This window comes from Coptis chinensis, chromosome 5 (assembly GCF_015680905.1).
Source record: "Coptis chinensis isolate HL-2020 chromosome 5, ASM1568090v1, whole genome shotgun sequence".
NCBI lineage: Eukaryota > Viridiplantae > Streptophyta > Magnoliopsida > Ranunculales > Ranunculaceae > Coptis > Coptis chinensis.
This window is the reverse complement of record NC_141460.1, coordinates 98,591,694-98,613,873: the sequence shown is the minus strand read 5'-3', so window position 1 is coordinate 98,613,873 and position 22,180 is coordinate 98,591,694. Positions and strand designations below refer to the sequence as shown.

General features: G+C 37.1%; 5 protein-coding genes across 10 annotated transcripts; 3 read left to right on the top strand and 2 right to left on the bottom strand.

The window, feature by feature from the left end:
• Positions 1–139: 139 nt before the first annotated feature.
• On the bottom strand, positions 140–3,845 carry LOC147500847 (purple acid phosphatase 3-like). Of its 3 annotated transcripts, XM_086562424.1 has the most exons (8): positions 3,721–3,845; positions 3,213–3,531; positions 1,617–1,773; positions 1,423–1,530; positions 1,198–1,325; positions 916–1,044; positions 640–707; positions 140–565 (listed from the first exon to the last, which is right to left on the bottom strand). In XM_086562424.1, the coding sequence occupies exons 2-8, from the start codon at positions 3,351–3,353 to the stop codon at positions 349–351; spliced, it is 948 nt and encodes a 315-aa protein (XP_086418550.1). In that variant the 5' UTR covers positions 3,354–3,531; positions 3,721–3,845; the 3' UTR covers positions 140–348. The 3 variants fall into 3 exon arrangements, with proteins under 3 accessions (XP_086418550.1, XP_086418549.1, XP_086418551.1); XM_086562423.1 differs by lacking the exon at positions 3,721–3,845 and having other exon boundaries at positions 3,213–3,671; XM_086562425.1 differs by lacking the exons at positions 3,213–3,531; positions 3,721–3,845 and adding an exon at positions 1,918–2,805.
• Positions 3,846–8,494: 4,649 nt separating this feature from the next.
• On the top strand, positions 8,495–9,554 carry LOC147500846 (uncharacterized). The gene is made up of 3 exons (XM_086563691.1): positions 8,495–8,791; positions 8,880–9,279; positions 9,394–9,554. Exons 1-3 carry the CDS (start codon positions 8,495–8,497, stop codon positions 9,552–9,554), a joined length of 858 nt encoding a protein of 285 aa, XP_086419817.1.
• A 158-nt stretch (positions 9,555–9,712) lies between these two features.
• LOC147500845 (uncharacterized) lies at positions 9,713–11,288 on the top strand. Its single transcript, XM_086559439.1, has 3 exons — positions 9,713–10,092; positions 10,170–10,302; positions 10,388–11,288. The coding sequence occupies exons 1-3, from the start codon at positions 9,745–9,747 to the stop codon at positions 10,585–10,587; spliced, it is 681 nt and encodes a 226-aa protein (XP_086415565.1). The 5' UTR covers positions 9,713–9,744; the 3' UTR covers positions 10,588–11,288.
• A 1,439-nt stretch (positions 11,289–12,727) lies between these two features.
• On the top strand, positions 12,728–17,153 carry LOC147500844 (uncharacterized). 2 transcript variants are annotated; one of them, XM_086562420.1, is made up of 5 exons: positions 12,728–12,898; positions 13,018–13,076; positions 15,490–16,058; positions 16,575–16,766; positions 16,866–17,153. In XM_086562420.1, exons 3-5 carry the CDS (start codon positions 15,597–15,599, stop codon positions 16,896–16,898), a joined length of 687 nt encoding a protein of 228 aa, XP_086418546.1. In that variant the 5' UTR covers positions 12,728–12,898; positions 13,018–13,076; positions 15,490–15,596; the 3' UTR covers positions 16,899–17,153. The 2 variants fall into 2 exon arrangements, with proteins under 2 accessions (XP_086418546.1, XP_086418547.1); XM_086562421.1 differs by lacking the exon at positions 12,728–12,898 and having other exon boundaries at positions 12,921–13,076.
• A 1,390-nt stretch (positions 17,154–18,543) lies between these two features.
• Positions 18,544–22,036, bottom strand: LOC147500843 (violaxanthin de-epoxidase, chloroplastic-like). 3 transcript variants are annotated; one of them, XM_086562419.1, is made up of 6 exons: positions 21,873–22,036; positions 20,935–21,288; positions 20,672–20,844; positions 19,928–20,024; positions 19,435–19,826; positions 18,544–19,262 (listed from the first exon to the last, which is right to left on the bottom strand). In XM_086562419.1, the coding sequence occupies exons 2-6, from the start codon at positions 21,223–21,225 to the stop codon at positions 18,770–18,772; spliced, it is 1,446 nt and encodes a 481-aa protein (XP_086418545.1). In that variant the 5' UTR covers positions 21,226–21,288; positions 21,873–22,036; the 3' UTR covers positions 18,544–18,769. The 3 variants fall into 3 exon arrangements, with proteins under 3 accessions (XP_086418545.1, XP_086418542.1, XP_086418543.1); XM_086562416.1 differs by having other exon boundaries at positions 20,935–21,273; XM_086562417.1 differs by lacking the exon at positions 21,873–22,036 and having other exon boundaries at positions 20,935–21,490.
• Between the last annotated feature and the right edge of the window lie 144 nt (positions 22,037–22,180).

Here is a 22,180-nt window from a genome sequence, read left to right as displayed (position 1 = left end):
GTTATCATTATTGTTCATTGCATTATTGATCAGACAAGCAGATCACTGGAATAGGTCTTTACAGATGAATGGCTCTGATCTATAATGCCTTGCTGAAGACAATAAGATTACTTATCTTCTATAGGTAATTTCACTGATATTTTTCTCCATAAGCCAATAATTTTATTAATAGAGAAGCAATGTGATGAACAGAATTTTTACAAGTTGTAGAGTACAAGATTCTTAAAACAAAATTACATCTTCTCACTGACTTGAGATTCTCACCTCTCACGCCCCTGATCCTATTGTGCAACAATGCGCAAATCTGAGAATACTGAGGAAATACATGATCATTTTTAATGCAATATTCTATGTGACTGAGTAAAGTTGCTTGGAGTTGAACACATCCAAATCGTGCAGAGCGTTGCCAAATACGTCAAAGAATGTAATTTGTGCACTGTCTGGAGTCAGTTGCACTGACATAAAACCTTGTCCATCATAGTAGAATTCCATTCCGGGCTTATTCTTTTCAATTTCACCCTTCCAGGCTTTCGAACCTCCCCCACTTGTTAAAAATTGGATTTGGCTGCAATTACAAACTAACCTCGTTAGAAACTATACAAGACACCGAAGAAATAAACGTTCAATTGGAACTTTTACCTTTCATTGCTACTGAAATGTTCAAGGCAATGATCATGTCCGTTTACGTAGAAATCAACATCACTGGCCTGAAAATTTTATGTTATGGAGTTAAAGCTGAGAAGAGCACCATCTATCGCTCATCGACAATTGCTTCATTGTAAGTAAAGAAAAATATAACTCTAATGGTGAACAGACTTATTGAATTGAGAAATAATATATATTCTTAGAAATGCTAAAGACAAGTTATTTTGACCAAGGTGGCGTGCAAGAGCAATAATGAAAAAATGTAATTACCTGGAGAATTGGAAGAAGTTGCTCTTTGAGCTCCACAGTGTCACCATGAGGTCCTGCACTAAACATTGTATGATGGCCAACAACAATCTTCCACTTCGCAGTTGAATCCGTCAATGCCGATTCCAGATCCTAGTTGAAAACAAAATATAGATTTAGTTCATTTTCTACATCACAGACCAATACAAACTTACAAGTTACAACGGGTTTAACTACTAATGCTTCGTTCAAGAGTTGAAAGGCAGGAGGCCTATATTTTATTCTCGATATATCTCTATCAGTCACCTTTAACATGTTTGCTATATATTTATCTCGCGGAATGACACCACTCCAATCATACTTGTGGTCCTCTGGATGTGTAAAATATTTGTCTACAAAAGGAGTAGTGTCGACAAAGAAAATCTCTGCAGTTTCTATTCAACACAAAATATAGCATTGTTAGTTCTGTTCCTTTTTCATCAAGGAAATAAAAAATTAGTGAAAGAAATCTTAGGTGGACAGTGCTTTTACCAGCATCAACAATGAATGATCTCTTGCAGAGCCACTTTTCATCAATCTTACGAAGTATAGGATCCAATTGTGCTTCAACATCACCCCTATAGTCATGGTTGCCCAAGACTGCAACAAGTTTATTTGCACATAAGAACAGGTATCTCTTAGATATTTTAAGACCACGGTCTCCAAGCCAGCCTTAAGTATCTTACCATTGTACCACTGCTTTTGCAAGCTCTTAGCTGTGTATATTTTAGAGAACGACTCCTCAAATGCTGGATCATTCACACCGGTCAATCCATTGTCGTAGAAATTATCACCAGTGGATATTACAAATTCTATGTCCATTTTGTCGCCAATCCTCCCCATCTACAACAAATGATATATATTTGATGGGATCCCGTATTTGATATAAGAAAATGAACATAAAAGTAGATTTTGGTTTACTAAACCAATTAACAAAAGATGTAGTCACTTCACTATATGAATATATGTTCATGAGGTGCCAGATACCTGTTGCACTAAATAAAACGCATTAATGCTCATGGATGCTGCTGAGATTATCTAAGTGCATGCATGGAAACAAAATATTCTAATGAGTAATGATGCAATGTCATCGATCTTGTTTGGATTATTAAGGCTTGTAAATTGTAATTATATTACTTATTGCTATCTTAACATCTAGCATTTTATGTATAAATAATTGCTATTGTATGTGCTGTCACTTTATGGCCACCCTTTGATTGCAATTGGAACCAAATATCTGAGCTCAATATATAATGTCCACTCAATGGTGATTTTAATGGTTAGACTATATGAGGTTCGGTTTTGTTTAATGTTTGGAGGTCGCGTTGAAGTGTTGATGAACCAAAAAAAAATTCTTAAGAGAGCTAGAACCAATAATATGATCAATAATATGGGCGGATTGTTATGATAATGAAAATGTACCAATGGATAATATTCCTATTATATCTATGGCTCTGCGTATGCTCTCAATATGAGTCCCAGCTGATATCTTGGCCGATATTGCAATATTTAATTTTGTTCTATGCCAATAACAACAGCTGAACAGCGTACGTAACCAATCTGTCGCCAACACTTAAGAGTTTGATTTTTCTTTTTTTGACCAACAGGGACAGACAATTGACAAATTACTGATTAACACTTCATTTTTCTCTCGATCGAGGACTCAGGTACAGTAGTGTTTTCCATTGATGTGACCAGCTATATTATTGAGCACAAAAAGGTTGGATCGTGGAAGGTTCCTAAGTTTTGTATTTATTGCAAATTTCAGTTTTTCAGCAATTGGAATTTATATTATATCCGGCCATGACGATGATGTAAAATATGATGGTCTGATTTCTGAACCACGGAAAATGCTGATATCCGGTAAAATATAGGTATGGTCGTTTTCATTTTTGGGAAACGAAAAGAAAATATGCAACTACATTAACTTGTAATAAATCACTAGCAAAGTGCATGTAGGTTTTTGAGTTTTTAACACATTTTCTGCCATGTATGGTGGACTAGTGCTTCGGCGAATGTTTGCTGGTAAGAGATAAGTACTTAACTTTCAGTTGGTTTTGACAACAATTTTGTGTTATGTCTGCTATATATATATATATAGGCCTTCTCTTAAACGGACATGGTGTCTTGAACTAGTATAATTTTTTTAAAATAACTATAACATTTTTGTGGGATCCCAAAGTGGAGAAACAACGTAAGAAAAGAATTGTTCGGCAAAAAAAACATGAATGACAAATAATGAGACATGTTCAGATAGAATGATGATATGATGATATTAGAACCTGAAGAGCAACTTGAGATTGGTTGTAAGCTCCTTTTCTTCCCCAATCTCCTACCACCAAAAAGCTAAGAGAACCGTCACTCTTGGTTGGCTGTTGGATCCTTTCAAGCTTACTACTAGCATTGGATATGCTTAAAAACATACAAGAAATGAATACAATGAGATAACGACCCTTTAGCGGCTTTGAATCCCCTAACCATTTCCATCGTGGTTAGACTTTAGAGCACACTCTCCCTCTATCTCTCTTGAAATGAGAGAGTTGAGGGTAAGAAGATGCACTAGAAGTAGTGAGCTCTCTTTCAATATATTGTACCTATACACTAAGAAAAGGGATTATCCCTATCATTTTTATAGCCTAACAAAGAGAGAATTTAATAATAAGAATTCCTTAGATGTTATGCAAGGGAAGTGTTATGTAAGGAAAGTGTAAACTATATGAGAAAAATCAGTACCATATAATATCATATAATGGCAATTCTTTCGATCTAAACATATATTGCGTTACATACCATTATCTCCATGTCTTCTTATGAGTTATTGCATTTGTCTGGACAGGTCTTACTTGTATAAATGGAGATGTGGAGAGTGGCAATAGGTTGAGATCATTCCATCAATGGTTGACACAACTACAAACAAATTATATGCGAATATCCCGAAGACCACAAAGCATGTACCTGTTGAAATTCCGCATTTCATTGTAAAGAAATCATTCGGATTTCATTCAGCCCATGGGTCTGTCCAGCTCAAAAGATTTAGTGCAGTATCGAATCTAGTTTACACTTTACACTCCCCCAACTCCCAAAGGACCAAGCCCCCAATGCTTAGCCTCTCTCAATTAATTCATGTAGAATTTTAAATGGGCTGGGCCTTGGGCTAGAATTTTAAACCTCGTGGAACTGGTATGGAGTATGGACACAAAAGACAAAGGCAATTACTGTGCTAAAAATCGCTCTAGGCGGTGCTCAACAGACTCACCTAGGCCCAAATCGTTTAAAAATTCGGTGGACTGATTAAGCGGGCTAGGAGACTAATCGGCCTCTAGGCAGTCCAGTCAAGGTTTTTTTTTTTAATGATTAAATGCCGAAAATTAAATATCTACTTAAGATTTGAATGAATTTAAAATACTAAAATCTTATATTTTTATATGAAAATGAGCTTTTTCAACTATTACACATTTTTGTAATAAATATATTTGTTTATGTTTATTTTTTAAGTTATGGTAAATGATTTTCTTCATTTCTTATAGTATAGAATTATAGATAGATGTGTATTACTATATATATACTAGCATTTTGGGTACGCTCTATAAGCGTGAAATTGAGAGTTGTCCAATTAATCAAGCCACAAAAGCAAGCCCAACAAAAGCCCAGTCCATATGGTGAGGTTGATTTTAAAAAAAATTGCAACCGAAGCCCACTCAAATTGCAACTGAAGCCCAGTAGCAAAAAGCCTGTCGAATTCCAACAGAAGCCCAGCCACAATTGTTGACCAATCCAATTAGAGTTGAATATTATATTTACACATTTACCCTTATTAAATATAATAAATTACAAATAAAATCAGATTATAACCTTGTAAATAGAAAATCCGGTCGACAAAAAACATTGTTGTTGCTTGGGGAGTTTTCTTTATAAATTTATTAGCATTTTGGGCACGCTCGATGAGCGTGAAATTTATTCTGGCACGCACGCGCGATGCGAATGTTTGTTTTTCGTGCTTATTTTATAATATCTATCCGAAACGATGAGCGCAAAATTTATTCTGGCACGTGCGATGCGCCTGTTTTTTTTACATACTTAGTTTACGCTAACTATCTGAAACCAAAATCAATCGGGTTAATAAAAAATCTTGATTCCAAAATTTAAATTTGAATTGATCATAAAAATTTAAATTCCCGACCCGATTTGTTGCTCTAGATGTAAAGAGATCTCATTAACACACTAATTTAGATTGAATATGTTAACTTTGTCGGATAAAAATAAAATAAAATAAAACGCGCGATATGATGCGCATGTTTTTTTTTGCTATTATGTTATTCAACATTTTCGAAACCGAAATCAATTGGGATAATAAAAAACTCGAGAGTCCAAAATTTAAATTCAAATCAAACATAAAAATCTAAATTTCCGACCCGATTTGTTGCTATAAATGTAAAGAGGTCCAACTAACACACTGATTTAGACTAATTGTATTAAATTTGTCGGGAATATAAAAAAATAAATAAAACAAAAAAATGGTAGGAACTGTAATATTGGTGTTTTTTGGAATGTTATTTTTTTGGGTCAAATTTGGTCAATTGTTCAAACCGAGTCAATTATCTTAACCGGGTCAGATTTGTCCAAAAATTTCTAATGTGACGGTGACAACTCAATCAATTCATTTACATTTACACCTATACAAAAAAGACAAAATAACAATAAAACAAATATAGCATGAACCGTAATATCGGTATTTGATAAGGATAAAACAAAGATGGCATGAACCGTAATATCGGTATTTGGCAAGGGACAAATTCGGGAAAAAAAATCCGGTCGATAGAAAAAGCTAGTGTTACGTGGGAGTTTTGTTTACAAGGAAATGATATAAAGTAAAGATATATATATATATATATATATATATATATATATATATATATATATATATATATTAAGATTTATTAGGGGGAAAAAAAACGCCTAGCGCCTAGCCTGTCTAGACGTTGCTTAGAATGCCTAGGCGCTCTCCCACCACTTGATTACTGTCTAATTAGGGCAAGGAATCGGGTCGGGTTTGACCCGAATCCGACTCGAACCGGAATAGTTTTGGTTCGGATCGATTTTAATACCGGTTTATTTATTCGGGTCGGGTTTAGATATATTTTTTGGGTTTTTTTTTGTATTTTTAGTGTTATCCGATCGGATTGGTCGGGTTCAGTTCGAGTTCGGATCGGATTCGGATATAAGGTTTCGGTTTTATTCGGATTGAGTTTTGGGTTCGAATATTATCAAACTATTCGAATATTTGGATTCGGATATAGCCATATCCGCACCAAACCCGACCCGTTCCATGCCCTACGCCTAACTTTTTTTTAGAACATTAAAGCCAATACATTTTGGAGAATTTGAGGTGCACAGTTGCACACCATTCATAACCAAAAAAATGGAAGCCACTCCATTTGATGAACTAATAAAGTTTTGTTGGATGGTCATGATGGCAAATGTCTCCCTTGGTCAAGTTCCAAAAATTCCAAGATTTCAGAATGACAGAATCTTTAAGGGTGTGTTTGTTAACTGACAAATGAGGGTGGCTAATTGTATTTTCCCACTAGAAGTACCATTTGCCAGTGTTTGGGTGTATTTAAGGGCCCTAGCAAACACTATTTAGAATTAGTCGGCAAATCAAATTATCCCACTAGAAGTGGAAAAATAGAAAACACCTCCCCCCAAAGTTGAATTAGTCACCCAGTATTTTCCCACTATGGTAGAAAAATAGAAACAACTCTCCCTCTCGATCTCTCTTCTCTCTTTCTCACTGCCAATAGAAACAACTTTCCCACTCGATTTTTCTTCTCTCTTTCTCACTGTCACCTCTCATCAGCTCGCTCTCTTTTCAGGTATACTCTCTCGCTCTCATCTCTTATCTCTCTTATCTCTTCTCTCAATCTCTTTTTTCACTATTAATTGATTAGTGGGTGTTGTTTTTTGTTCTTGTTTGATTTTTGGATTTTTTTTTATCAGTGATTTTTGGGACTTCGTTTAGTCATTTCTTCAATGTATATGGAGTTGAGTCATTTCGTTTAGTCATTTTGCACTTTGGTCTGAGAGAGCAGACTCCTTTTTCATGAACTAGAGCCTCTTTAAAGATTGATGCAAGTAGAACAATCTCCAGGAGAACCATGACATATCACCGAATGAGAAGTGATAGTCTTGTCTTCAACCTTTTTCAACATATCACCGAATGAGAAGTGATAGTCCTGTCTTCAACCTTCTTCAACTTCTTTTTCTTTCTCTTATCTGTTTGTTTCGCAACAAACTTTTCCCCTGCCGAAGAAAATAGAAAGCTTTGTGATATACAAGTCCAGGAGTTGATAATATTTCTTCTCTTTACTGATTCCTAACATGATAGCAACTGTAATAACAATTTGTAACAAATACTACAAGAACAAATTATATATCCTAAGACAGCATTCATTTGCACCCTCAAAACTTTGATGATTCCCAATCCAGATTTAGCACCATGATTTACAAACTCCCCCTTGTTGGAATCATGCATGTAATAACTGCATATGGTGCATGTCCAAATTGTGTTCCAATGGTGAAAACAGCTTTCACATGGACAGTTGGACACGAATGTCAGCCCCCCTGACTTCATTGCTATTTCGACCGCGGTTGTCCCCACCACTATCACCATAGATTGGTATTGCAGCAGCAGCAAATTATAAGTGTCCACCCCGGCTAACAATAGTGCTACTGTTTGTTTAGTTGATTTGGCCTCAGCTAGACTTGGTTCGCAATGAACAATAATACCACAAAGGATATCAACTAATCTTAATCTAATAGAAATATCTTCAAGCTTCCACCTAAATTCAAAACTAGAAAAACTAGACCTTTTGAATCATTCAGTGGGTGCAGAGTGATTAAAGAAATCGGTAATAGTTTATAAAATTATAGAAAGTCAGAAACCACAACTATAGCATATACTCAGTAGAAGTTCACCATACATGTGTGTTTATATGTTTTTACTGGCGCACTTATCTGCACCTTCAGTACCATACAGTATGATAGACAGATTGGTAAATTTCGTGTTGCACACTTGCACAGAAAAAGAATAATTTGTTCTAGTGGAATGACATTTGAGACTCAGAATTGGTTCAATTTGTTTTATGAGTAATAACCTCGTTAGTTCTCCTTTATGATTCAGTAGATTACTGTTACCTGCATTCATCCCCTATAATATTTCCTCTACATTGTTCATGCATGTATGTTTGTATCAATTTGTTTGTTTCGTTAATTGAGTACATGAATTTGTATACTTCATTAATTTTTTTTTTTTTTTTTTTGAGATATTGTAGAATGATTCTTGAACGTCGAGGTTAGGTTAGTGGCATTTCTACTTATAGTTATAAGTGCATATATGATGATGACATGGTGGTATAGGAGAATGTATATGGGGAGGTATAGGCCTAGGCGTAGGGCTCCCCCCGCTCTTATTAGAGGTCCTCGTAGGAATTGGGATCAAGTGCGGAGAACTGTATTGGGTAGGATGTATATAAGCACTGACAAATTTTGCCACGAGCAATTAAGGATGAGGCGATCAATGTTTCGTCGCTTGTGCACTCATTTACATGGTCATGGTCTACGTGAAAGCATACATGTTACATTGGAAGAGCAAGTTGCCCTATTTCTCAACACTGTTGGGCATGACATGCGTAATCGGAATGAAACATTTCAATTCTTCCGTTCAGGAGAAACAGTTCACCGTTATTTCCATCTTGTGTTGGATGCAATCCTTTGTTTATTCAGAGAGTTAGCAACAAATGCTACCGCTGATAACTCTCCTCGCGAGTGTACCAACACACATCATTGGCATTGTTATTTCAAGGTCAGTCAACTTTTTAGAAAATAGATAGGATCATTTTGATTTCAATGTTTAATAGTTCAATAAATATTTATGAAGTTTTTTATGTTAGGATGTTGTGGGTGCGGTTGATGGTACACACTTTCCAATCAATTTACCACTAGCACAACAGGCTAGGTATCATAACAGGAAAGGTGTCGTGACCCAAAATGTGTTAGTAGCTTGCACATTTGACATAAGGTTCACATACGTGCTAGCAGGGTGGGAGGGATCGGCACACAATGGACAGTTGTTGAGGAGTGTTGTGGCTCGTCCTGGGCATAAGCTTACTGTTCCAAATGGCAAGTACTATCTTGTGGATGCTGGATTTGCTTTAGTGCCAGGGTTCCTCACGCCTTACTGTGGTGTACGGTACCATCTTAGAGAGATCGGTGAAGTTCAACCTCAAAATCATAAAGAACAATATAACTTTCGCCATTCATCTTTGTGTACTGTTGTTGAAAGGACAATCGGTCTCTTGAAAAAGTGATTTGCCTATCTAAGGCATGCAGTTTTCCACGATGTCAAAACACACACAAAGGTTATCCCTGCCTGTTGTGCATTGCACAACTTCTTGAGATAAGAAGATCCTGATAATACATTGAGTGATAAGGAGCTCACTGATGATGAGGAAGAGGCTGACAACTCTCTGAATACTCCAAATATGAATATTGATATGCATCCAAGCATTGGGTGGACTAATTTTAGGGATGAGTTGTCAATTGCAATGTGGGCAGATAACGAGTGATGTAATAGATATTATAATTATATGAGTGATGTTTTTGTAGTAGATTTATGATTTTATTAGACTGTTTTTGTAATAGACACTATTATGTTTCAACTACTTATAATGTTTTATTCATATGCAATCTTTCTTATTTGTTACCTTGATATGTTACTATGCTATGTTCTTTATTGGTAATTGCTTCAAACTAGGTATGGCTGGAAAACAGAAAGAAGTTGTGAAAACAAGATCGCCCCAAGTTAGATGGTATCCCAACATGGAAGCCATCTTGGTAGAGGTGTTGTTAGAAGAGTTAGCTACTGGGGGCAAGAGGGCAGATAATGGGTGGAGGAAAGAGAGCTTGAAGCGTACTGCTGATGAGATCAATACACGACTTGGAATGAATTTGGTTTCAGACAATGTCAGGTCAAGGTTGAAAACAATGAGACTTGCTTGGCAAGTTGCGAAACATGCAGTTGATGCTAGTGGGTTTGGTTTGTCTTTCAACAAAGAGACCAAGAGAATTGATGCAGATGAGAATGCATGGGAGAGTTATGTAAAGGTAATAAAATAATCTCATTTTTTTTTATTAGGATTTGGTTTTGGATGTCATATTAATTGGTATATTGTGGGATTTAGGCTCATCCGTTGGCAAAAACTCTCAGGCAGAAATCGTTTCCTTACTATGACGAATGTTGTCTCATTTTTGGGACTGATTATGCAACTGGAGAAGAGGGCAATAGTGGGTTCGATGATGACATGGTGGATGGAGGTAAGTTGATTAGATGTAAATAAAGTTGAATTTTGTGTGTCTAACTAGTTTTGAAATTAACTTTTTGTTTCAACTTCTTGTTTAGATGATTCTAGGCAAACCCAAGGAGATGGGGCTGACGATTCTGATGCTGGTGAGTCCTCTGCTTTTGGTGCTCCCTCAGATGCTAGTGGGGATACTTCTCAAACCGAGAGTGGTCCTAGAAGCACTACACCAACTTCTAAGAAGACTAGGAAGTCTCGATTCTTTGAAGATATACCGAACCCCCTTCGTTTAAGGTGTTAACTGAAGCGGTGGCGAAAATTGCCGAGGCCCTCAAACCAGAACCACAAGAAGAAGTAGACCAAATAGATTTGTTGAAGGATGCTTTGCAATCTATTCCTGATATGAATCCTGAGCTTTTCTTAAGGTCGCTTGACTTGCTGGTCGAGAATGATAGGCTTATTAAGGTCTTCTTGGGCCTTAAAGAGGATATCAAGGCTTCATGGTTGTTTAGGAGGCTAGAACAAGCAGGGCGTTGATGCCACATTGTTTTTTGGTTTATTTCTATGTTTGAACTATATGCTTTTGTGGCATTGCTGTTAAGTGGTGGACCGATATATTATTGTTAAGTGGCATTGTTGGTACTTTTGGATATTTTATTGTGTGTGCTTGTTGAGTCTCTGTGTGCGTGTAGTGGGCTGGTGTAGGTGGTGTGTGTGGTGGAGTTGTGGTGGAGTTGTGGTGGAGTGGTGGTGGTGTGATGTTGCTGCTGTGCTGCTACTGCTGGTGCTGCTGTGCTGTTATTGTGCATTGGTCGCAACACTTGCTTCATCACCTATCCCTTGGTGCATCTCCTTTACCCTTTTATAGAGAAACTTTGAAGTGTTGGTAGAAAATGCGTGTGTTGCCCATTTGTGGATGCAGACATGAGCTTCTGACTATGCTATAAAGTAAACACATTCGATCAATTTGTCCTTCAACCAAATGGTGCAGTCTAAATAACATTCATTATCCTTTTGCCTAGCTTAAACAAAAACATATGCACCTCATTCATAACATATAATATGTTAACAAATCTCTTATATATGCACCTCATTCATAACAGATAATGTGTTAAAAAATCTCTCCATGACTCCATCTGTTGATGAAATTATTTGATAGCTGAAAAAATCCTTAACCTTTTAATTGTACTTAGCTTTTAAAGACCATCTCTAACAACGTATTGATATTCTCAGTAGAACTCCCCTCTAGCAAGTTAGCTTTTAGACCATCTTTGAGGGACCACAAAAATGACACTCCACTCTTTTGTAGAGCTTCAGCTAAGGCCACCAGTTCAGCGGGTGGTGGCGTAGTGACTATCCCAAAGCTAAGATAGACCACGAACATAGGTTTCTTACTGTCCAGCCAAGAAAGGCAGCCATAAGGATCATTACCAGATACTGATGTGGAGGTGATCGAGGGTGAATGGTCCTAGCGTTAGACAATGATCAAATTTTGTTTTGAAATCATCAATAACAGATTAGTCCAACTTGTCGAATATGATCACAGGAATGGAAAAATAATTGAACTTGATTTTATGGTTGTTTCAAAAGACACTATTACTATTAATGTTGAGTTGTATTGTCTTTAATTATCTTTATTTTGTATTTTATTTTTAGTTTTTTTTAGACTCTATTTCTATTGAGTTTGAAAACAAAAAAAAAAATATTTCCAAAAAGTTGAAAAATTATTTGCCACGGAAAAAAAAAAAAACCAAAAAATACTAGAAATTTTTGCAAACAAACACTGGCAAAACTGAAATTTTCCCACTACAAATTAGCCCGGCAAGAAATCTATAGTGGGAAAATATTTAAGCAAATCTTATATTTTCCCACTGGAAGTTTAACAAATTTAACAAACACACCCTAAGTGTGTTTGTTTTGTTTTTAAGAAATGGGGTGGCAAATAAAATTTTCCCACTAGATGCACCATTTTTTGTTTTTGCATTTAAGGTAAGTGGCAAACACTATTTACTATTTTGTCAAAATGAAATTTTCCCACTAGAAGTGGGAAAATAGAATCCAGCTCCCCCTAAACTCTTTTTGCCACCTTTTTTTTTTTTCCCACTAGGACAACAATAATTTGCCACCATCTCCTCAAATCGATCGATCTCAAGCCCTAGCTCTCAAGAGGTAAAATCTTCTTCATCTGCTCCTCTCTCACTTGTCTCTTCATCTCTATCTATCTTATTAATTTTTTCCACTATAAATTTTTGCAAACATTTGCCATAATTGAAATTTTCTCACTACAAAACAAAGGCAAAACACTAGTGGGACCCTAAGAAATAATATTTTCCCACTAGAGGTTTGCCACTAAACAGTCCACGAAATCTTTTAATATTTCGGTACGGGAATTTTGCATACTAAACAGTTAACTGTAATAACAGTATGACAAAATCCAAGTTAAGTTATGACAGTTAAATAACAGTTCTACTGGCAGTAATCACAAGAAGAGAGGAGATGTGTTGGCAATGGTTGGCAAGACTTTTGTAATAAAAAGAGTAGGTGTACGTTGGTTCAGACTTCATTCCAAAAGGTCAAACTCAACCGGTGGCGCCGGTCAATGGGTGTGTTTGGTATAACTCTCTCTCTCTCTCTCTCTCTTTGTCTTCTTTGTTTTTCTCTCATTATTTTGGATCTTCTAACTCAATGTTTCTCTGTAATATATAATGCTCTGGCATTCTTTTTTATTCAGTTTGCCGGATTTGTGAATAAAGTTGGTCATCTTATATTCATTCTTCAGCCAAAATGGCGGTAAAGTATCTATCTTTACTCACTTTTCTGTAAGATACTGGAATGTTTGTAAGTTTTGGTAAGGGGGGTGTTTGGTTTTCTGTTGAGTTGAAGTTGGATTTGCTTGGATTTTATGTATCTATGCTGTTTAATGTGTGAAAAATGAAATGTTTTGATATATTGCAAGTAAATATCTATGTTTTTCAATGGGCTAGAAATGATTTTTTTTTGGATAGATTGCTAGTTTTGACTATTTGTTAAAGTTGAAGTTAGATTTGGTTGAACATCATGATGTTCTTAGAAAGGTTGTTGGTAGCTTTCCTTTTTCTGCTTTGTTGGTGATTGGGGTTATTGCACTTTGTTTTCAGTCCTTCTCTTAGTTGTTATTCTATTTGCTTTTGTAGGATCTGATTAACAAAATTTGTATTTCTGTGTCATTGTCAGTTCTGAAAGATTTGGTGTTGATTACTTGTGATAGATACCAATAGCTTTCATAACACGTGGAACCGCTGCCAAAACATTTGTCAAAGTGAAGTAGAATATTGTTATTTGTGCGTTATATATATAGTAGTGTTTGGCTAATTTACTATGGATGTGTAATACATTTCTATTTTGATTGAGTAAGCTAGAATAATTTTATGAAATTGCTTTGAGGGTTCGAGTTTGAGAGCACTGGGAAGGTTTTGTTTATCCTGGACTCGTGTTGATGAAATTTAATATGATCTTGCTGTACAAAGAGAATTTTATGATTTCTATATCTATTCTTATAAAGGTTAATAGTGTTACTCGTCCTTTTGAGTTTGGAGTGTATAAAACGTCACTTTTTTGTTTCTGTGATTCTTTTCTTGTCTTCCTTACTCTTAGTTTTTGGTTTTCTCGTATCTAAAGGGAAAATTAGAAAACAAATGGCATACTTCATGTGCTTATACTTTAAGTGTTATACTCTTAGTTACTTTCCACTAGTCTTGGTGTAAATGAATGTTCTTCAGTGACTCATTCCTTGTAGATTAAGATAAATGTGGGCTGGTCATTTTGTTATGGCAACATTATCCTCATTTGAGTTTCATGATTTGTTGTGGACCTTAAAATCCCTCAAATGGTCATCTGGGTCTTTTGGTTGCGACTTGTGACATTTTCGTGAGTTTCCAACCCAAACAAGTTTTTGTGCCTGTATTTCATGGCCAAATGACAGAATTCACCTGATGAAATGATATTATAGTCAGGCATTTTTCATTTCTAAAAATGATGCAAGATTAAACGAGAAATGATGAAATGATCACTAATGTCATCTAGCCCCTTTTTACCGCATACATAATCATACTAATTACATAGTGCTAGTTAACAGAACTGTTAGTTGTGATTGTTATATCAGGCTGATTCTTTTTGTACTCTTCTCCTTTTCGGCCCGTTAGAGAGCTGGTTTCAACAGTAGATTAATGGATTTGAATCTTCAAAATTGTTTTAAATAATTTTTAGGAGACTGAAATTTGTGGTATTATCTTTTGTGTGTCTGAGAGAAATGCAATTTTGTTTGCGACATTGGGTAGTGACTTTAGATACTGGGTTCTTAAACAGCCTGTAGTCTGGACTCCGGAGGATAGGCACCCACGCCTGTCAGGCGACTAGCTGTACTGGGGGTCCGAAGAGACTTGAACAGTAAACGTCATTAGGGTGTCGGTGTACTCCAAACGAGATCGGCCCTTTGCTTTGGCTATTGGTTCAAGAGGAGATTGAGCCCTTCAAGTTCTTATAGACATATATATTGAGACTTTGGAACCTCTAAAACCTGGTTTCAAACCTCCAACACTTATGATTTCGAAGTCAAATGTTTGATGCTGTTGATCCTAGACAAAGTTTTGGATTGCTACTTTTGTAGACCCAATTTTTGTGGGACATAGTTTCGTTTTTGGCACCACGATTCAGTGATTTCCAAAAAGCATGTAGTAAATATTGTTAGGGTCACTGAAACTGTTGAAAAAGAGATTCTTAGTTTGGGAGGTTCCCTGTGTCCATGGATTTTAAATGCAACTAGCAATCACCTTTGCCCGTTGATTAGGCAAACGGAAGAAAAATGAATTTTAATGCTTTATTATTGTCTTTGTGAGGTAAATGAAAATGGCACCTGCCATACATTTGTGATACATGTGATCAAAACAAATAAATATAAAACAAAAGTTAATTCTACATGAAAGAGGCATATTATTAACACAAACTCCATAAAACATTTGTTTTTCATCATGGTTTTCTTGTTTTCTCGATTGACTTTAACATATTAAATATTTCGATTGTATTACGTAAGTTGCATAGTAATTTAACCAAGCAGACTTTACAGCTATATATCAAATTGCAAATGTCTGAGTTTTGTAGAAATGTGTATTGTGTCAGTATGTTTATACTTGTAGTAGAAATAACGAGCCACTGGTGATTCTTGCAGCAACAGCATTCACGAAAGTACCTAAATTTGGCAACTGGGAAAATGAGCAAGATGTCCCTTACACACAGTATTTTGATAAGGCGAGGAAGGGTAAAAATGCGGGGAAGATGATCAATCCAAATGATCCTCAAGACAGCTTGGATGTAGACGCTGGTACAAGGCCAATTCAAGCTCCTCCATTCAGAAATGGAGTAGAGCCAGACTTACAAGTTGGAGAGGGAGCACAAAAGCCCAAGCATGAGCGGCGAATAAGCAGGGAAGATGGGGAATACAGGCGATTGACTGATTCTCCTGCACGTCATGATGCTTTAGGTCGGAAAACTTCTGAACATCATCGAGTCACAAGCTCTGAAGAAATCCCAAAAAGATCCGGTCGACAAAGTGGTGGACATGACCGCAGCATCGAGCGTTCTCCTCTGCATCAACATTATCAGACAAGGACTGGAGGCAGAGGTAGTGGCGTGTCTTCTCCCTCATGGGAGAGAAAATCTTCTGAAGGTAGCCATGGATTGGCTCCAAATACGCCAGGAAGATCCAGACTGAGACCTGGTGCTCGAGGCGATGAAACTGTAAGTGTATTAGTAGCCTTATGGTCTTCATATAATTTAAAGATTATGACACAGCATATCTGACACTACACTCATGGACCCACATGAAATGGTATTGGTTTTATCTGGTATAGTGACAACTCCCCTCCCCCTCCCTCCCAAACACACACACACATACACACAAACTAGTTCTAAATATTCACTAGATCCATCGAATAGGTGGCATCAGTTAAGTGAGAACGTCCAGAGTGAAACCACTGAGCTGAAGTTCAAGGCTCCCTTGGGAGCCAAAATGAATCTTGGTAAAGGTTTATGGTGAGATGATTAGGTGATAATTTTTAATATGTTACCCCAGTAGTGTGTGCAAAAGAGTGCCAAGGAGAGAAATAACTCTCATACCTTTGTACATCACTTGATAGGTGACCATGGTTGTTTAAAGTGAATGAAGAAACAATAAAATGCTTTTAGGACATTATTCAGATGTAACTGTGGGTGTTTTTGCTGAGTGGAAGCACTGTATGCTATCTGTTCTGGCAGCCTGATAAAGGTGCTGCTGTACCGAAGTTTGGCGAGTGGGATGAGAACAATCCTGCATCAGCTGATGGATTTACCCACATCTTTAACAAAATGAGGGAGGAAAAACTGACTGGATCTGGAAATTCAGCAACTGTGCCAGACGAGCAGCAGCCTTACTCTGGCGGACACAAGCCAGATAACAGCAATTCAACGGTATGATGGTTATAGTAACTTGCTTTTTCATGTGTTTTCTTGCGGCAGCTTCGACTCTCTGACATTTACTTGATCTGTCTTTTGTTTGTTTTCCTTCAGGGGTGTTTCTGCTTTCCGTGGGGTAAAAGATGATATCCCGGTTTACGAGTGAAATATGGTTTGTAGAACTGTAAATAGCTTTTAAAGCTGTCTATATATTGACTCTCTAGAGATGATTCTTTCTGTTGCTACATGTGTGTTTTTTTGTAATAATTATCTGGAGGTTTGATGTGGAAAACCTTTCTGTGTCTTCTTGTTTCATCCTCTGTTTCAGTGTCATTATCTTTTGTTTTCTGATTATATTTGACTAAAGGGACCTAAGTTCAGATCAAAATTCTTTTGTCTCTACGCTGGATGAATTCTCTTGGTGGTTGATATTGTAGTTGATTCTTCAATAATGATTTCTTTTGTACTTGTAAAACGTGGCAGCTTAAGGCTCAAAGACAATGTTTCTTGCAGCTATAACAAAATATGTATTTGTTAACGATTTTTTTCATTCAGAAACATGATTGATAAACACAACAATTCAACTTTACATAATCAAGTATATTTCATAAAAAAAATTCGTGAGTATTACATATGTGATCCATCACATGGAATTTCAATTCACAATTTGAAAACTCATAGATGAGTTGAGCAGCCTTTATCGCCTCCTAAATATAGTGCACCCGCGATTTCCTTGAGTACGACTTTTAGTAATCACCTCGTGCACCTGCTTTGGTACCTGCTTTGGTAGATCATGTAACTCCACGATTTTTACGTAGGGCCTCTTCGCTGCCCGTTGATAATTCTCTTGAAGCTTTCTTTTTGACGCTTCAATTTTCAACTTTATTGCTTCTTCATTCAAACATTCCGATCCTTGCGTGGATTTTGAAGCATTCTTTTTGTCACTGTCTTCATTAGAGTTCGTCTGGTTCTTGGAAATTCTTGGACAACCCTTAGAGGTATCAATAGCAGTACACCCTTCGGCTTCCTTTTTCGACTCATGATCCTTTTTCTGCACCATGCAAGTTGTTTCACAAGAATCAGACGTCTTTTTTCCACTGGAACACTTTGAATCTTCTAGGGCAAATTCCGTCGGGACTGAACCGTGTATTTTGTCATCTCCTTTGGAGTTACAACGGTTCTTGAGCTTCTTGAGTGATATCCTCACCTTTGTTGTTTGAAGAATAGGCACGTTGCATGTTTCGTTGCCTCCTTCAGAACTTCTTGGACGACCCTTGGAGAATTCATCAACGCCACTCCCTTCGTCAACAACACCCTCTTCAGCAATACACGGTCTATTCAACTCCTCTGAATACATTTTCTCAATTATTCTTACTCTTTTCTGCTTAAACTCATCAGGGTGGTTCCATGCAGCAATGAGAATCGCATGGTTAATAACTTGGAAGATATCAACTTCAGTCTGCTGTATCTCCCTACGCAGGTGATCAATTAATGTACCCGCCATAGTAATGAATATTACTCTCTTCTCTGTGGCCCGATGTCATGTATATATAGGCTATACAACTTGGCAATCCGAATCCGAATCCGAATCGAACAAAGTTTCCTTTTCTAAATTAGAAGTGGATTAGAGTTTCTATTTGTAAGTTTTATGTTTGAGTTCTAGACTCCTAGTTGGGCTAGTTCTCTCTCTATTTCTAATTCCAGTTGGTGTCAATTAAGTCATCCGGTTAGCAATAACAGGCCCCAAAGCCCACGGCCTTTGGCATCACGAATTTTAGTTGCTAGATGATAATAGAGAGTGTAAAATTGCAATTACTTTGGTACTAGTAATCTCGTATACAAAAGAATGACTCTTCACAATTGCACCATCCAGCATTCTTGCGCAGGCATGATGGGTGGTAGGGAACATAATATCATATTCCAACTCTAAATTCTTTACAAAGAGTCGAACTCAATAAGCGTAAATCAATTTTCCGTTTGTAAAACATTAAGGCTTCCCTCATCTAACAGACGTCTGGCTACCTGAGCTTCCTCAAAGGAAGTGCCCGTCCAAAGAGTTTCTCAACTTCACTTGCCTCCATTTTCAGGTCACTCAAAATCTCCATCTCTTCCTTGCTCAACTCGTCCACAAAATACTGTTCATCCTGTACAAGCATTTTGAATCCATCTGCAAGCCTTTGGAGCAAAGACTCTTCAGTCTTCTCTACTTTTTCAACCTCCTCTTCTACCTCCCTTATTATTGTCTTCTCTCCTTCTTCCACTGTCTTTTCCAGTCTCTCTATGAGTGGAGGTTCAGGTCCACAAGTATTATCTGTTTTAATGAACGTGTTAAAATCACGCCCGACACTCTTTGCTGCTCTTTCTAATTCAGGCACTATGCTATCTGGTACGGTCTTGCTTCTCGTGTACAGGACAGAACCGCCGTATCCATCCCATGCATCATTCCTACCCCGATAGTAAACAAATATGTAATCTTCTGGTTTGTTTTCTATCTTGGATGATAGAATGTACCTGAAAGGTGCCATACAAGAAAGTTAGTATGTTCAGGAGAAGTATATGCTTTTGCAAGTTCATCAAGATTATACGAAATGAATGAGGAAGTAGATTGTGTTTGCAGTTGTACAAGTGCATACAAATACACAAACATGAAGGAGAATGGTGAGGAAAGAAGGAAAGCACAAACCAATCGTCTTCGTAATGAAGAAATTCATTGTCATGATTGTAGAGAATCCCAGGTTGAGCAGGATCTTGCACAAATCTCTGCACAGCAGAACGAGTGAAAAAGCCACCATCTGGAGTTTTTATACGCCATGTTATATTACCCACGAGCTTGTTGGACTCCATATGGAATTCGTGCAGTTGGCAATCGAATGTATCAAAAGTAGGATTTAACCCACTGCTTATATACCACTTCCCACTAAAATCTTGAATGTTGAAGCTCTTGACAAGCGCAGCTGCATCTGGCACAGGAAACTCACCCACATCCGACTTTTGGGGAACACATTTCTTGCGTGAGACTGCACATTCATTAAATTCATCTACGACACTGTTCTCAAACAGGTTTCCACAACTTATCTGCAAGAACAAAACACTGAGAGATGGATCAAACCACAATTAGTCATTCATCATGTAACAGCGGTCCTGTGAATTGAATAAGACTACAATGCGCAAATAACCTGGCATTCGGTCTCATCAGGACGATTATTACACGTCTGCAGACATGCCACATTGGCTGCACAAGATGGGCTTGCAATACACTTGGCCAGTTCCACCCTAAAAAAGAGGCGAGAAGGTTCAACAAGCTTCATCAACACAAGCAAGATTACTAGGACACTTTCTGTATTGTTGCTTATGACTCATACCAACTGGAGGCTTAAACATTGCCCAGAAAAGGTACAGTGTCTCAATATAGCTTTTGCAGTTTAAAGTGTGGCACATAAGTTCAATCAATATGTAGATTGACATGACTGTTTCCTACAGCTGTACAACTGAATAAGGAAAACAAAATTTGTGCTCTAGCCACTATGCTGTTTATGATCATGAGATGTATGGCTGTGAAAGTTTCTCTGAGAGGATTCTGTGATTGATAACTAACTGAAGACGAAAAACATTGAAGATTGAAAGCACGAGAACTGAATTATAGCTTTAATACTTTCCAGCTGATGGTAAGGCATTTTAAGTTACATTAACCTACCAGACTAGAGCTTCCTCTAATGTATGCAGAATGACTTAATGACATACGATAAAATACTACAAGCGCTACAGAGTTTCTACCAAAATTACCACAATCACTGCATTCCTTTCTACTTCATTCTGATTACTAGTCCTAATGAAAGGTGGAGTCAAAGCTCGGGCACAGCAGCCTCAATAGGATAGACAGTACGACCAAAAAACAAAGAGAGCATGTTTAGATGATATACCTGCACTCCTTCAATAAGCAAGTGCATGTCTTGAGAGCATCAACAGCATAAGCAGATGGCATAACTAAGAATGTGCATGCCAGTGCTCCTGATACTGCCATAATTTGAATTTGTCTCCAATGCTTCCCAAAAGCCAGTTTCCAACCCTTCACAAATTCAATTTCTTTTTCGACCTGCAAAATTTTAAAATCAGGATATCATTCATGACTCAAGTAACTTGTATGTCATAAAAAAACCAAGAAGATGTACAATCTGGAAAGTACCTTAGGAAAGCATGTATTAGTGTCAAGACCGCTAACTGAAGTATTCCCGTCTTTCGAGCTTGACACAAGATGCGCGGTTTTAGACTCCAGCCGGAAACAATTGTTCTGAGATTTTGTCAACTGGATGGTTTTTGAATCTCTGCTACTGGACCACAACCTCACTTTGACAAATCCATGCTGACTCCAAGTCCCACATCCAAGAAACTTTTCATTGTTTATAGGCAACGGTTCTATACATGTAACAACACTTTCACAGCGAGGGAAACAGAATGGATGTGCAGACGACGCCATATTACAAGGGTTGAAGTTCAAATGCAAGGTGAGATTCTAGTATATTATCTGCATTATCAGAGTCTGACATAATAAGTTGGACTTTACCTCATCATAGATAATTTACTTGGAAATAAATTATTGTATTGAAAAACTAAATGCCAGAGTACAATAAGCAGTGGGGGAGAATTTGTGATTGACATAATTCAATAGTCCTCATGCCAATATGAAGATATATGATTTTAGTACTCAACCATAAAGTTATGAATGAGACACCAAAGATATAATGCTACAGGACTTTACATCCCAATGAAATTTGAAAAATTGTCCTAGGCCAATTTAGAATGTAATAATGATTGTAAATAAGAAAAATAAACTACATTCATCCACATTACATGTTCTAAAATGGGTCTTCCCCATTGCATCTCTCTATACAGTCTACTACTCTATTCTTGTCTAAATATAGAGAGAAAAATTACATGAACATAATTCTAGACTAAAATAAGCTTACATAGTGCAATTTTCAGCTTTTGGACATGTTGCTTTGTGTTCTACACAAATAAATGACACTTATAGTAAACCTCATTGCATTTGCTATACACTTATACATATACTTGAACATATATAGATGAATACTAGAGCATATGAAAAATGTTTAAAGGAATGACCTGAAATGTGTAGTGTGGCAGCTAGGTAGAAAGTGCTAGCAAAGAGAAGCTAATGAAGTAGAGAGAAATGAGATGCTGCATGCATAAAGAGTAGAAGAGATGGAAATGTGTGGAAAAGGAAAACAGTGAAGATAGATAAGACATCGTGTGGAGCCAAAGTTCTCAACGTAGCCGTCTCTTCAAATGTTCCACAGAAGGAGTGATACTACTGTAGAAGTGCAAATGATGAAGCCCAATATCAATCCAACCCATACCCAAGCCCATAAGGTTATCTTTACTGAGGGCCCAAAGCCCGCCCAATTTGGGCA